At 45.3% G+C, this 16869-nt stretch overlaps 1 protein-coding gene across 2 annotated transcripts in view; it reads left to right on the top strand.

Annotated features, from left to right (window-relative positions):
• Positions 1–16869, top strand: part of LOC137675690 (adenomatous polyposis coli protein-like) — a 256623-nt gene that overhangs the window by 175406 nt on the left and 64348 nt on the right. For both annotated transcript variants that reach the window (XM_068421865.1, XM_068421864.1), the window contains exon 6: positions 15530–15643. In XM_068421865.1, coding sequence (XP_068277966.1) covers positions 15530–15643 — 114 coding nt within the window. The remainder of the gene's footprint in view (positions 1–15529; positions 15644–16869) is intronic.

Below are 16869 nucleotides of genomic sequence, written 5' to 3'. Positions count from 1 at the left end.
ATTTCTCTCCATTCCTTTGGCAGCAGAGTGTAGGCAACAGTTTGCTTTTACCTGGAGGGTCATCCAGTACATCTGGAATTGAGTGCCCCAGGGGTGGAACCATAGCCCCACCATTTGCCATGGACTGGTCCAGACTGCACTGGAGAAGGGTGGAGCTCTAGAACACCTGCAGTACATTGATAACATCATTGTATGGGGTAATACAGCAGGAGAAGTCTTTGAAAAAGGGTAAAAAGTAATTAAAATCCTTCTAGAAGCTGCTTTTGCTATCAAACGTGCTAAGGTCAAGGGACCTGCAAAAGAGATCCAGTTTTTAGGAATCAAGTGGCAAGATGGCTGCCATCAGATCCCAATGGATGTGAACAACAAAATAACAGGTATGTCTCTGCCAACTAACAAAAAGGAGACACAGACTTTCCTAGGCATAGTAGGCTTCTGGAGGATGCACATTCCCCATTACAGTCAGATTGTGAGCCCTCTTTATGAAGTGACTTGGAAGAAGAATGACTTTTAATGGGGCTCTGAGCAACAGGCTTTTGAGCCAATGAAATGGGAGCCTTGGACCAGTCTGGACAGGACCAGAAGTAAAGAAGGTCCTCTATACCACAGCTGGGGAGAATGGCCATATCTGGAGGCTCTTGCAAAAGGCACCAGGGGGAGACTCGAGGTTAACCCCTAGGATTTTGGTGTTGGGGATACAGAGGATCAGAGGACCAATATACTCCAACTGAAAAAGAGATACTGGCAGCCTATGAAGGAGTTGGAGCTGCCTCAGAAGTAATTGGTACTGAGGCACGGCTCCTCCTGGCACCCAAATTGCCAGTGTTGAACTGGATGTTTAAAGGAAAGACCCCCCCTCTACACATCATGCAACTGATGCCATGTGGAGTAAGTGGGTTGCATTGATTACTCAGCGGGCCCGAATAGGGAACCTCAATTGCCCGGTAATTCTGTAAGTAATCGTGGACTGGCTAGAAGGCAAAGATTTTGGAATGGTGCCAGAGGAGAAGGTGTTGTGTTCTGAAGAGGCCCTACCATACAATAAACTATCAGAGAATGAGAAGCATCATGCCTTGTACACTGATGGATCTTGTCATATTGCAGGCAAGCAGCAAAAGTGGAAAGCTGCTGTGTGGAGTTCTATGCAGCAAATGGCAGAAGTGGCTGTGGGAGAAGGTGAGTCAAGTCAGTTTGTGGAGGTAAAAGCCATCCATCTGGCTCTAGACATTGCTGAGTGAGAAAAATGGCCAGTACTCTACCTGTATACTGACCCAGGGATGGTTGCAAATGCACTGTGGGGATGGCTGAAGCACTGGAAGAAAAACAATTGGCAACGGAGAGGCAAACCCATCTGGGCAGATGAATTATGGCAGGATATTGCTACCTGATTAGAGAAGTTGGTTGTGAAGTTATGTCACGTAGATGCCCGTGTACCCAAGAGCAGAGCCACTGAGGAACAACAAAACAACCAGCAGGTGCATCAGGCTGCTAAGATTGAAGTGTCCCAAGTAGACCTGGACTGGTAGCTTAAAGGTGAACTATTTTTAGTTCGGTGGGCCCATAATACATAAGGCCATCAAGGCAGTGATACAACATATAGATGGGTGCGTGACTGAGAGGTGGATTTGACCATGGACACTATCACACAGGTCATCCATGGATGTGCAACTTGCACTGCAATTAGTCATAGAATGGTTTGGGTTGGAAGGGACCTTAAACATCATCTAGTTCCAACCACCCTGCCATGGGCAGGGACACCTTTCCACTAGACCAAGTTGCTCAAAGCCTCATCCAATCTGGCCTTAAACACTGCCAGGGAGGGGGCAGCCACAACTTTTCTGGGCAACCTGTTCCACTGCCTTACCACCCTCACAGGAAAGAATTTCTTCCTACGATCTAATCTAAATCTATGGTCTTGCAGTTTAAAAATGTTCCCCCTCGTCCTATCACTACGTGCCCTTGTACAAAAATCCTGATCCGGCAGGGGGATTGGACTAGATGATCTTTCGAGGTCCCTTCCAATCCCTAACATTCTGTGATTCTGTGATTCCGTGAACTAAAAGGAAGATAGGAAAAGAGAACAGTTGAGTGGGAAAGGATAGTCACCACCCTGGATCCCGCGGCGTCCCGTGGGTCCTTTGTTGATTCTCGGCAGTCGGCGGTGGGGGCCCACGTGGTCGGGCGAACCAGCCTCTTTTATAGAGTTTTTTGGCAGAGTCATGTGACATGGAGCCACCAGTCACAGTTCGCACCACTCACAGGCCCGAGGGCGGGACAGGTCCGGTTCCTGCGCCGTAGGATTGGCCCATTGCCAGGCTGTCACCGGATGTCCCGGATGGGTTTCTCCGGAGGGGGTGGAGGGCTGCAGGGCGGAGACGTCAGTCACCTCTAGTCGGCGCCTACCTTCTTGCCTCACAAAATGTCGTCAAGGTCAGGTAGTCCTGTACCCCAGAAGATGGCGTCTGTGCACGTGGGATAGGATGGTTTCTGAGACAATGCCGAAGAAAAAAAAAAAAGGGGGACAAGGAACAGATCCCCACATCACCCCATACAATGATGTCATCAATGTATTGCAAATGTTCTGGAGCTCCACCCTTTTCCAGTGCGGTCTCTATCAGTCCATGGCAATTAGTGGGACTGTGTTTCCACCCCGGGGCAGTCGATTCCAGGTGTACTGGATACCTCTCCAGGTAAAAGCAAACTGCGGCCTGCACTTTGGTGCCAAGGGAATGGAGAAAAACGCATTAGCAATGTCTATGGTGGCGTACCACTTGGCTGCCTTTGACTCCAGTTCATATTGAAGTTCTAGCCTGTCTGGCACGGCAGCACTCAGTGGTGGCGTAACTTCATTTAGGCCACGATAGTCCACAGTTAATCTCCATTCTCCATTAGACTTTCGCACTGGCCATATAGGACTATTAAAGGGTGAGCGAGTCTTGCTAATCACTCCTTGATTTTCTAATTGTCTAATCAGTTTATGAATGGGGATCAGGGAGTCTCGATTGGTGCGATATTGTCGTCGGTGCACTGTGGTAGGAGCAATTGGCACCTGTTGTTCTTCAACCTTCAGCAGCCCCACAACAGAAGGATCCTCTGAGAGGCCAGGCAAGGTAGACATCTGTTCAATGTCCTCAGTCTCTACAGCTGCTGTACCAAAGGCCCATCTATACACTTTTGGGTCCTTAAAATACCCTCTCCTGAGGAAGTCTATGCCAAGGATGCATGGAGCATCCGGGCCAGTCACAATGGGGTGCTTTTTCCATTCATTCCTAGTTAGGCTCTCTTCGGCTTCCAATACAGATAACTTTTGAGATCCCCCTGTTGCTCCAGAAATACTGATGGATTCTGTCCCTTCATGATTCGACAGCATTAGGGTGCACTGTACACCAATGTCTACCAGGGCTTGATACCTTTGTGGTTTTAATGTGCCAGGCCATCGAATCCACACAGTCCAATAAACTCGGTTGTCCCTCTCCTCCACCTGGCTGGAGGCAGGGCCCCTCTAATTAAGGAATTGATTCGTGCTGCTCACAGGGATAGGTCCTTCATTCCCCTTATTCACATTTGGGAAAAAGGGATCTGAGGCCCCTCTAACCCTGAATGGAGTCCTGCTCTCTGGTAACTGGAGCAGCCATCCTCCTAGGATAATTATCTCTAGTATTTATTTTAGCTTGCAACTCACGTACTCGTGCCTGTAGGGTACTGGTAGGTTGTCCATGCCATCTGCTCATGTCCTCCCCATAATCATGCAGGGCAAACCACAGGATACCTCGTGACGTGTTCCATTTCCTTTGAGCCGGTCCTGTAAGAGGGCGCTTTCTCCTAATGGCTGCAATGTTGGCCTGTGTAGGTAGAGAGTGAAGTTTATTCTCTGTCCTGGACAGTTTGTCTGACAGTTCTTTAAATGAGTCCTTGTTTTCCTTAGTCAGTTTTTCCACAGCCGAGATGTGGGTCTGCAGTGGGGAAGAAATACTATCTTCATACTGTCGCATACAGTTAGCCATTTTACCCACAGCAGATGGTGCCATAGCATCTTCTTCCCAGACTAATATTGACAATGTATGGGTATATGTCGGTGGAGCATTCTTCACGACCTTCCGGAACATGGATCGGTTGCATTCCACTTCATCAGGATTTACAGGATCTACAATTTCCCATGGGTCTCTATAAATGATCTCTTGCACAGCTAGTTCTCTAAGGTAGTTAATACCTTTTTTTATAGTGGTCCATTTGCTTAGGTGGCTCATAACGTCATCTTTATAGGGATACCTGCTCTTTACAGCTGACAAGAGTCGCCTCCAGACACTGACAGTGTTTGACATTTTCACAAGTGCCTTATCAATACCACCGTCTCTGGACAGGGATCCCAGCTGCCTGGCTTCTCTACCATCCAAGTCCATGCTATGTGCCTCATTATCCCAGCATCGGAGCATCCAGGTAATAACTGGCTCACCTTCATGATGGCTGAAATCTTTCTGTTGCCGCTTGTCTGCGGCAAGCTCCGTTCGGTTGCTGGCTAGCCTGAGGCTATCCGCACCCCAGGGCCATTGAGCACAGACACCAATGTGAGGATGCAACAAATGGCGTTTATTTAACTGCGCAACAGCCTTATATAGTCGTCTTGTCCCGTACGAACTCGAACGATACTTGCACATCCTGCTCCTTTCGCCACGCCTACCTTCCGTTACAGCCCGAGATTTTCCGGTCGCCGTACCCTAATCTACCTACATTTCCCCCTCCCCATGCTTCAAGTCATGCGAAGTAAAGCGTATCGCTGATTCTGGAGCCTTGCGTCAAAGCATAAGCGTAGCTGGCGGATACAACATCCCGAGCCCAGGTTCTCCAGTAAGATTCCCCTGCAACTCCTGAGATGCAAAGCAAAAGCAAGCTAATCATGAGCGCATTGTTCAAAGCTTTTGTTTCACTCAGCAATGGTCGCCGTTCCTCATCTTTCTTGGCTCCCCGCCGCTTCACCAGACCCTCTGTGCTGTCAGGACACCTCCTTTCCGAAGGTAGAGGCTGATGTTGCTTTGGCTTCCCCCACAGGTACTCCTGCAAAACATAAAGCTCGGACAGCGTACATATTACTTCGGGTTAGGATTTTGTTTTAAATCAGGGCGCAAACAGCGTGTAGGGACCCACTGTATAACATCATCCCGTTTGATGGCGGCATACCCCCTCCCGTGATGTAGCAGCTCCCAACCTGTTTCCCACTCCGCTGTCCCAGGGAACCGAACCTTGACTGGGGGGCCCACTTCTGGCACCCCTGGACCCCAATGTCGCTCAATTGGGGCACGCTCTTGGTCTCCCCGGGCAAAATGATTTAAAGAATAAAGAGGGCGATGTAAAATGTGAGATTGGTAGTTGACAGGAATTACGTCTGGGAATCCTTCCCCCTCCCCAAGAATCTTAATTCTGTGTTTTAGCGTCTGATTAGCGCGCTCTACAATGGCCTGCCCGGTAGAATTATACGGAATGCCGTGTTTGAGCGTGATACCCCACCGCTGACACCACTGACGTGCGGTATGAGCAATAAAACAGGGGCCATTATCAGTTTTGATCTCGACAGGTAGGCCTAGCCAAGCGATTGCAAGATTCCAATGTAGCTGAATGGAGTGTGCTGTTTGTTTCCGATGCAGGGTGGCCACAATCATCATACTGTAAGTGTCCACGCACCTCTATATTAGTTCTGATTGGCTTATGCTAAAAAGCTATATCTTGCAGGTGCAGCATTCTTTCTTATTTTTCAACTTCCCCCATATCTTATTTTTCTCATAGCCAAGGCCCTTGTTCTGTATTATGATTGGCTAGTTCATCACCACCCCATTACCACCCCCTGGACATGCCTGGACATAGCTCGTTCAGTACCTCATTCCCACCATTGTCCCGTGGGAACCCCACAAATCCCCCTTTTTGTTTTTGAATGAGCTATGTCCTATCTTGTCCTTTTTGTCTTTGTTTCTTACTCAAACCCAGTTCCCTGTGTCTCGCAGAGCCCAGTCAGAGAATCCCAGCCTTGGTTACCCATAAATCCTGCTCTCTGTTGTTGTGCCAAAAAGGCTGTATTGACCATTTGTTGCACAGTTTTCTGCAAACATGCAAACAAACAGGGTAACACAAGTAGGATAATGCCTATTATAAACATTCCCATAAGCAGACTCTATCTACAAAACATGCAGTTTACTTCAGAACATACTGTTATTCTCTGTTATTCTAGCTGAAAGGAAAATTACTGACAGGAAAGCTGATTCTGTTTAAAGGTAACACAGATCAGGCCTTTTAGAGCCTACTCTGAGGCCTACTCTTGCTAAACCGTTGCTAAACCATCCGGTATCAATTTCCCCCTTTGGAAGTAGTTAGATTTATTATCTCACTACTTCCATATACTATTCTCAATGATTGCCTCAACACAACCCACGCAGATCCCTATGATAACTATAATCTCAACTACATAAACTATTCCCTCTAATAATGTGGCTAACCATCCTTTTAGAGACAATGCACCGTACTCCTGCGCCTGTAGAGACAGAAGCATAACCTCGACCCATTAGTAATAGTTCCCCTGGTCCCAACCACTCGTTAGTACCTGGTTCCCTATACCACACTTTGCCTTTGTTTTTCACATAGCTTGCTCCCTGTCAAACTGCCTCCCAATGTATTACAATTGGGGGTCGCTCCTTATCTCCTGCTAAAGTTAAATGGTTAAGTACATAAACAGCTTTTGCAAGTCTCTCAGAAGGTTCAGTCACCTCTCCCCCTTTCTGTTTTTGCAGAAGCTGTTTCAATGTACTATGAGCATGTTCCACAATCGCCTGACCTGTAGGTGAATGAGGAATCCCAGTGACATGTGTAATATCCCATAGTTGACAAAATTGACGAAAAATTTATGAACAGTATGCTGGTCCATTATCAGTCTTAAGTTGTTGTTTTAGGATGAAAAGGTGGAAAAACCCATTCTATGATTTGCTGTTTAATGTCCGGCACCTGCACAGTCATTGCAGTAGAATTTGTAAGGTCAGAAACCAAAGAGTCCACTCGAGCATGGCCTTCTGCAATAAACCCAGGCAAATTAGTATGATTTCTTACATGTAAAACATAAAACAATGCAGTTCGGATTTGAATTTCTTGCCACAGAGCTCGCAGCAATTCAAAAACACACTGATTACATATATGCTCTATAACAGATCTCTCCAATTGCTTTATAATGCCAGCTACATATGCTGAATCAGTAATCAAATTAAAGGGAATGGGAAAATTCTGAAATATTTTTAATACAGCTCGTAATTCTACCACCTGAGGTGAACCCTTTTGTTGTACTACCATAGATTCCCACTTGCCGTCAGGATACCAGACAAGGCCCGCCTTGCCTCTGTTCCCAGATCCATCTGTAAAAATGGTAGTTCCATCCACAGGAGTGTCTGCGCACCACACTCCTGTGGCAATTGGAAGTTCCGCACTCAATTTTATAACAGGATGGCAGGGCAAGTGGTAAACAACCTGTCCCGAGAAATTCTCCATGGCTGTTTGCAAAGCAAAGCTATTAGCCATACACCACTCAAAATATTGAGCTGCAATAGGAACGGTTAGTGATGCAGGGATCTCTGGCCACAAGCTCCCGACATCTCATCCGTCCTTTGATGAATAATCTGTGCCAATAGCTCTGTAATGAATCTGATCATTCTGAATTCCATTGACCAATTATTGCATACGGAATTTGCCTATCAAACAAAGTGATAATTTGTATTTCCTGATTCAAATCAATACGATGTACAAATTTGGAATGTAGCCTGCTTTCTATTTCTGTAATCAGTTGCTGTATCTCTGAAGTAGTGTGTCGTGGTGCTGTTAAAGTTGTGTCCCCTGCTAACAATTGGAATAGAGGCTGCAATTGTGACGACGTAAGCCCCAAGTACGGCCGCAGCCATAACTTGAGCCTTATGTTCCACAGTACCCACTTTTGCACATGCCTTTATCATAGCATTCAAATCTGTTTTTCCAGGTAAAGCTTCAATGATCTTTTGACAATCAGCATTAGCATTATCCCTGTTTGCCACAGGTCCAAGGCTTGGCAGCCGCACAGGTTAACCCTGCGTGGAAACACCAGTCCTGCGCTCCCTGAGGTTCGGGCTGCGAGTTAACTGTTTAGGCCTGGAACTGGTTGGGAAGATTCATTTGTGTCAGCACACGGTTCCCCCCGCCACGTTCTTTCTCCAGTTTCCCTGCACTCTGCAGCTGGTTGTTATCAGCTGACCTTCAGCATTATACTGAGACCTGCACAGCTTCACAAAATGCCCTAGCTTCCCACAGCAATGACACATCAAAACAGAGTTATCTCTCCCACTCAGCTTCAACTTCTTAAGGCAGTTTTTCTTAAAGTGACCTTCTTGCCCGCATGTATAACAACGATGAACTACCTTAACTGCCGCCGCAAAAGTTTTTGCTAAATGCTCCATCTGAAATGTGGTGGTTCCTACTTTCTCACAAGCATCCATTAGCTCAGTTAAGGTGGGGTTACGGTTTGCCATCCCTGCAACAACTTTCCTGCAGTCCTCATCTGTGTTGTCCCTCGCTAACTGTAGTAACAATGCTTCTTTTACAATTTTCCAATCTAACAGTTGCCAAATATTTCCTCCCTCAGGACCCGCACCCACAATCACCGGATATGACCGTGGAATTATAACTCCTTCTAATAACGCATCTCGAATGACCCCTTTCCATTTCACTCCTCCCTCACCTCCCCCCCTTCCCCTGTATACGCGGGCGGAAGCTGACCCTCTCCCTCACCTCCCACATTACCAGATGGACGCAAACCTCCCCCCCTGCCCTGATCTAAAGGTGGAGTAGGGAGTTGTAAAGGAGGTTGAGGTGGCCCTAATACTTGTCCCGAACACAGAGGGGGGTTTTGGGGGAGACATAGTCACGTGTCCCGAGGCGTTGGCTGAACGATGCTGCTGCAATTCCGTCTTTAATTCTTCCAGTCGTCTACCAAGCTCTGTCATGTCAAGTTCATGTCCATTTTGTGATGGTAACAGTCCTTTAAGTCCTTGTGACTCTGGTACTGCTGACTCCATAAATGACGAATCCAGTAAAGGTGGATACGAAGCAGGTTTACCCTCCTTCTTGTCCTCCTGCTCAGCCTCATCCATAGAGAGATCAATGAGAGGAGGAGGGGGTTTCGGAGGGGGATTCGGCCAAGTCTCCTGTTCAGCGTCTGAATCAATTAGTCCAAATTGAGTTCGTGTTTTAGGGCGCACTACCGGTTCTGATGGATCTGTATCTATTTTACTCGCTCCCCGCTCTTCAGCTTTTTTCGGAGCCGTCCGTACCGACGGCGATAAAGGAGCTGCCACCGGTACAGCCACCGGGGCCGTGGGAGGTGTTGGTCCCGCAAACAGTGAGGGGGTAGTAGGCGCTTGCGGTCCTAAAGCCATAAAAGCTGTATGTGTGACTTCTCTCTCTGCTTTTATTCCTTTTAACGCTTCACTAACCAGCCTCCATGTAGCAGACAATTTAAAGGCTTCCTTATCACCACTTGACACCGCATTCCAGAGAGAGTTACCAATCTTCTCCCATAAAGGCACTTCAAAGACATCACTAAAGGTTGTAAAATGTCCTTTATCTTTTGCCCAAAACAGTAACTGCTTTAACGCAGCTTCGTCATATTTAATTCCTCTCTCAGAGAGTATATGTTGGAGGAGTTTCACCACTGCCACTTCTGTCTTGGTCAGGGTAGACCCCATGTAAACATGCCCGAGCCACATCCCATGTCGCCCAGTCCTCCCGCGCAGCCCGTAGCAGCCACAAGATAACTCCCCATGTTTTTAATTCTTTGGCAGAACCCGCTGCCATAGCTCGCTCAGCGAGCTTCATCGAGCACCGCTCCCAGGTATTCGGCTGTAAACAATCAGCCGGTCCTGCCACCGCCCCCCCCCTTTAACGAGACGGTCCACACACTGGGCTACGTCTTTCGATTTCACAGAAATCTTAAATTCCCCGCCCAGTAACGAAATCACCTTTATCAAGGTTTCCATGGCTCGCGAACCCACTCTGACCGCCTGTGGTCCGCCAGCCCAGCAATCACGTCGGGGTCACCATTTGTTGCTGCTTGTCTGCGGCAAGCTCCGTTCGGTTGCTGGCTAGCCTGAGGCTATCCGCACCCCAGGGCCATTGAGCACAGACACCAATGTGAGGATGCAACAAATGGCGTTTATTTAACTGCGCAACAGCCTTATATAGTCGTCTTGTCCCGTACGAACTCGCGTGATACTTGCACTTCCTGCTCCTTTCGCCACGCCTACCTTCCGTTACAGCCCGAGATTTTCCGGTCGCCGTACCCTAATCTACCTACACTTTCCTTATATTTCGCAGGTCCTTCAGGGATAGGGAGTGGTAGGTGACCTCTACGTCCGAGACTTCCTCCTGTGATAGTTCTGCTTTAGAAGGACCTTTCTTCTGTGATGGGTCTGCTTTAAAAAGATGATCAAGGAAACCCTCATCTGTGTCAGGCCCTGACTGTGCCTGAGAAGGGCCCTCACCTGGGTCATGTGATGGCTCTGCCGTAGAAGGCTCTGAGTCATCATCCTTCACTTCATGAGCTGATTTCTTTCGGTGTTTCTTCGTGGTTACAGGGGCGATTGGTACAGACACAGATTGGGTAGATGCTGTGGTTTGAGTAGATGCAGTGGCTGTTGTGGGAGTGCTGAGACTCGCTAGAGTCTGAGTAGCTACAGTGGCCATCTTGGGGGGTGTAGTCTGAGTAGCTGCAGTGGCCATGTTGGGTCTAGTCTGAGTAGCTGCAGTGGCCATCTTGGGGTGTGCAGCGTCTGCAGTGTAGGCTGCCGGGGTGTGAATAGCTACAGTAGCTGTCTTGGGGCGTGCAGTCTGAGTAGCTGCAGTGGCCATGTTGGGTCTAGTCTGAGTAGCTGCAGTGGCCATCTTGGGGTGTGCAGCGTCTGCAGTGTAGGCTGCCGGGGTGTGAATAGCTACAGTAGCTGTCTTGGGGCGTGCAGCGGCTGCGCTGTAGGCTACCGGGGTTTGAGTAGCTACAGTAGCTGTCTTGGGGCGTGCAGCGGCTGCGCTGTAGGCTACCGGGGTTTGAGTAGCTACAGTAGCTGTCTTGGGGCGTGCAGCGGCTGCGCTGTAGGCTACCGGGGTTTGAGTGGATTTAGTGGCTCTAGTGGCTGCACGCGCTGTAGGAGCTGAGGTGGCTGCATGACACCTACACCTGCCCCTGCACCGACATTTAATCTTATACCACATCAGAAACACATTCAGAACAACCGAAAATAAAAACATGCCACCTAGACAGCCCCATCCAAAATTTGCAAAATCTAGTGGAATCAGCTTGGCAGAAAAGGGGAAGGTACTATTTCCCAAAGTAAAATTGAAAGTGTAATCATTAACAAAATCAGCTAAAGGATGCCTGGAGTGCGCAGATGAAGTCGCTGCTACCGATTCGCGATTAAAGCTGCCCATCAGTATGTCATAGAGATAAGAGATCAGAATAGTAACTGCCCAGTTTATCACGGCATAAATCAGTATCAAACCCCATACCAAAATGATACATTTCAACCAGCGCCCACTGCTAAACCGCATGTAAACATTAAGAAGAAGCAAGCAATAACACAGTGCCCACGGCAGGTAAGGCAGCATTGCAATACTCAACTGTGAAAGAAACTCTATAAAGAGACGAGATAACACTGTGTTCAAAAGTGACATTACCATGTTAGCTATCTGTTTTAATTTCCAACCCCTCATAAATCTCAAAGGAAGAAATCTGATACTCTCTCAGCTGAGCTCTCTGGGTCTCCTCCCATAGGAGCTGGGATTCGACTTATCAGAGTAACCTGTCGGAGCTTCTCTCGAGCCCCACGTTGGGCGCCAATAAATCTGTCACGGTTTAAAGCTGGGCCGGCTATTAAACCGGTGGCAGATGCTCTCTGTTAACCCTCCCCTCCACCACGAGAAGGGAAAGGGAAAAGGGAGAGAGACTTATGGGTTGGAAAGTTAAAACAGTTTTCATAAACTATAATAATGAAAAAGAGTATAATAATAATATTGGAATAATCAAATATATACAAATATATACAAAACCAATATCGAGCTCCCCCGATGCTGGCCACGTCACCACCGGCACTGCAGGGCAGGCTCCGGGAAGGCCCAGGCTGGGCCCAGCGATGGTTGAGAACTGGATTCAGGGATGCACGGATCGGGATCAGGGGCAGCAGGAAAACTGAAAGAGTCCTCTTTGGACACCAGCCATACCAGAAGGGCGAGAAGGGAGAAGAAAGGGCCAAAGGTTCAAGCTGCCTGAAGGCTCAAGCCGCAGAAACAGCCCGAAGCAGAGACCCTCGTGATCCCCCTGCTTTATACTGAGAATGACGTGTATGGGATGGAATACCTTCGTTGGTCAATTTTGGGTCACCTGCCCTTTCCACTCCTCCCTGCAGGTACGACCCCCCTTCGGCTCTTCACTCGTAAGCAGTGAGGAATTTAGCAGTGACCTTGGTTTCTCTAAGAATAAGTACAGCCAGAGCCTTTCTGCATAACATTCCTACTGGTGCCTCAGTGATAACTACAAACTTTGAGCGTTATCAGTCCTGGAAGCAGACGCTGTCTGCAAAACATGCAGTTAGTTTCAGAAAGTGCAGTTACTTAGAAGAGACTTAGCTGAAAGTAAAAATCACTGAAAGGAAAACTGGCCTGGTTTAGGCCAAAGCAGGACAGGGGGATAAAGTCCCTGTGGTTCATGCAAGAAATATGTTGGGGAAAACAGTTTGGATTACTCCTGCCTCGAGCAAAGGAAAACCTATGCATGGAATTGCTTTTGCTCAGGGACCTGGGTGCACGTGGTGGATGATGCAGGAGGATGGGGAAGTTAAATGTGTACCCCAAGGAGATTTGATTTTGGGCAAAAATAGCCAATAACTTGACCTGTATACTGCTACGTGTAATTTATTATAGTAAGAATCACCCCAGACCTTGAACATGGGCTGCGCCAGATACACCAGCTGCAAGCTCCATGACACCGTATTGACACCTGGTCCCGATCTGCTGGCTGAGTGAATCCCACACCATTTTTTTTTTTTTTCTGCCCTGAGAGACTATTATGAGAAATGGAACACATGGTTTTGGGCTAAATTAATTCAATGGACTTCTTAGAGAGATAGCCCATAGACTAAAGAGAATGATATCTGTGTGTATATGTTGAGAGACAGGCAAAATAGTAGTGACTTGACGTAAATGATATAGAATATGAAGTGGAATCTGTCCTGGTTTGGTGGGGATAAAATTTATAGAATGAAGTTTCTGTTACATTTTGTTTCAGTTTTTGGCCAGCTGTGGTATGGTGATCAAGGCCATTAGCAGTTAAATCCAGGGCAGCTGACCCAGGCTGGCCCACAGGTGTATTCTATAACATTAATGTCATGTTCACTATAAAAGGGAAAGCTTGGGCTTGTGGCTTTTTTTGCTCTGCTTTCTTTTTTCCGCTCTCTCTTTCTTCTTCTTAAAGATTGATATCCTTAGAGTGACTTGCCACAACTCTGTAGGCTAAGTATAATTTTGTGTGTTTTTTATTAGTACTGATATTGGTTTCTTTATTTTATTTTATCTCTTTACATTTTAGTTTATGAGTTTCCCTCTTTTTCCCAATTCCCTTTCTCAGTCAGAGAAGGGACATTGGGTGCTAGAACAACTGCTTATTGTTTAGCCCCAGGTGCGGGCTAAATGGAGACACCCATGGAGAAGACCATGGTGATGCAGGTTGTCCCTCTGCAGGAGCAGGTATTCTAGCAGGAATTGTGGTCTATGGGGGACCCATGCTGGAGCAGTCTTTTCCTGATGGACTGTATCCAGTGGAAAGGACCCATGCTGGAGCAGTTTGTGAAGAACTGTAGCCTATGGGAAGGACCCATGTTGGAGAAGTTTGTGAAGGGCTGTATCCTGTGAGTGGGACCCCACGCTGGAGCAGAGGGAGAGTGCGAGGAGGAAGGAGCAGCAGAGACAATGCGTTATGAACTGACCACAACCCCCATTCCCCTGCGCTGCTCGGGGGAAGAAGGTAGAGAAAATCAGGAGTGAAGTTGAATCTGGGAAGAAGGGAGGGGTGGGGGAAGGTGTTTTTAGATTTGTTCTTATTTTCTCACTATCGTACTCTGTTATTAATTAGCAATCAATTAAATTGATCTTCCCCAAGTTGAGTCTGTTTTGACTGTGATGGTAATTGGTAAGTAATCTCCCTGTCCTTATTTTGACCCATGAACTTTTCATCATATTTTCTTCTCCTGTCCTGTTGAGAAGGGGGAGTGATATAGAGCAGCTTGGTGGGCACCTGGCGACTAGTCAGGGTTAACCCACCACAAATTGTTAGGTGCTTTGTAAAACTTCTTCCTGCAAGATTTAAAAATTTATTAGTTGTCTTATACTTGTGTATAATTGTTCCTAATATTGAAGAATGACTATGCCTTCTAGTTTTGATTTTCATACATTCATGCAGTCATTGTTTTTGGTTTGTGGTTTATTTAGTTACTAGTATCTTTTTGCTGGAGAGCAGACTAGAGAAGAGTCTTAATAAAATTAAGTACAGCTGCCATGCTTGCTCATCACCTCCCTTTTTCTGAAAGAGCTCATGTTGTCCTCTTCCAGAAAGACAGTTCTTGCTGATATTTAAATGATGGATCTTCTAATCTTCCATGGCATTAATTTCATTTTACTTGCCACTCCTGTATAGCTATGTATTTGAAACCACTGACCTGACAAGAAATTAAATAAGTTCATATTCATCTAGCAAGAACAGTTAGAGTGAAAGTTAATCATGTATATCAAAAGATGGTATCAACTAACTCACTTTTTGAGCAAACATGTTTACTGGAACTGTTACTATTTCCCACCTGTGTACATATGATGGAATGGTGAAATCTGCCTTGCTGGGAATATTCAAAACTTGTCTTGATTTGGGCCTGGATAACCTAATCTAAGGCCCTGCTTTCAACAGAAGGTGGGACCAGGTGATCTCCAGAAGTCCCTGTCAGCCTAGACTTTTCTATGTTTTTACAATCTTTTAAAATAAAACTTGAAGGAGTTGAACTTAAATCAACTTTCTTGCTAATTTTTAGTATTTTCCCTTAGTTGCAAAGACCTGTTTTTAAAAATAAACATTAAAATTATAAACTAGCTTTGATGCCTTGAAAAAAATATTTGTTGGAGTACCTTTCCTTAAGCAGTGTTGTAGGTTATGAATTCAACAACTATGTTAAAAAAAGCAGGTTAGTTAAAAGTGTTAATGAATTATATTGTCTCCATGTTTATATATTGCTTTTAGTTATTTGACAAGACTTGCAGGTAGCCTGTTTGCTTGCCAATATTATGTGTTCTTGTTTTTAACAATGTAGTAATATTTTTAAGGGTCTATTTTCATGTTTTGTTTCTGAAGCTTGGTGTGGAAATGTAATTGGTTTGCTTTTGTTCAGAGAAATGCATCATTTATATCAACCTTATTTAAAATGCCTTCTTTGTACTTCAATTTCAGTTCTCCTTGCAAACAGATATGACCAGAAGGCAGTTAGAGTATGAGGCAAGGCAAATCAGAGCTGCAATGGAAGAACAACTAGGTACTTGTCAGGACATGGAGAAGCGAGCACAGGTATAGTTTTTCTTTCATTAGTAGAAGGAATGGGAAAGGTTTTTCCTGTGTTTTCATTGTTATTGGTGGTTTATATCTTTAAACTGTATGTAAGCCCAGTGAATACCTTAGAACATCAATGTAGCCTTTTAAATACAAAAATAAGAATTGAAACATAGAAAATACCTACTCAGGAAAAAGGACCTTTCTCTGCCTGTTTAAAAGAAAGCTTGTGAGTAGGTGGGAGTAGTAGACAATGTCTTGAAAAGAAAGTAATTTTTGATCATTTCGTTGTAATTTATTTCAATTTTAAATTTGAACAAACATGTAATTGCAACTGCTTTATTTTGTTTGTCATGTTGTTGTTGTTGTTAAAGTTTGTGCTTTAAACTTTAAATTCCAGTTACTGTTGTTAAGTTTCCTTGACCAGAAAGCATGTATCAAGGAATAATCTTTGAAAATGAGATATATCAGCAAGATGTAACTTGCATCCTTACCTGTAAATTATTTATGTATAAAGTATATGTATAATTCTGTATGCAAATCATGTTACACACATTTGGAAGTATAATTCAGAATGTAATTGTGTGTAAATGAAATTATCAATTGCATGCTGGCTTTAAAAAAATATTCCCCCACAGTAGTAGAGTGACAATTTGAGTTACATATTGCCACCTATTTCCATAGGTGTTAAATAGCCAGGTATGTTATTAATAGCCAACTTTTAATAAAAAAAAATAGTCTCTTTAGGCTTCATTTTCTTCACCAAATTTACCTCAACACAAAATTCTACATATGAAACATTTCTGATGAATTCTGTTTGTAATTAAAATTTAAAACAGCTTTTTCTAAAGCAAATAATTTAGTAGAACTTTTCAGAAAATTCTTATAGTTATAGTTTTTGGGAAAATATGCATCCTCTAATTGTAGAGCTCACTCTAAGAGGTATGTACATTAAGGCCGTGTAAGGATCTATATTGACGTACTCAGACCAAAGTTCACTCTTCCTTGTTTTAAGCTGCTTGGATAACTGACTCTGATCTGGAAGCCATATGGCTGTGTTAGAGGTTTATCAGCTATGGTGCTGCCTTGCACTAATACAGCTGTGCTACTTGTGTGCAACCAGCTCCAAATGAAGGCAGAACAGACTCAATTGTCTGCAGATGTCTGGTTAGCCCTGTTGTAAAAGAAAGTAATACTGAATTGACACTAGAACTTCTGAGCAAGGTATCTTCTTGCTAATAAGC

This window comes from Nyctibius grandis, chromosome W (assembly GCF_013368605.1).
Source record: "Nyctibius grandis isolate bNycGra1 chromosome W, bNycGra1.pri, whole genome shotgun sequence".
Lineage (NCBI taxonomy): Eukaryota > Metazoa > Chordata > Aves > Nyctibiiformes > Nyctibiidae > Nyctibius > Nyctibius grandis.
This window is presented reverse-complemented; position numbering and strand designations above follow the sequence as displayed.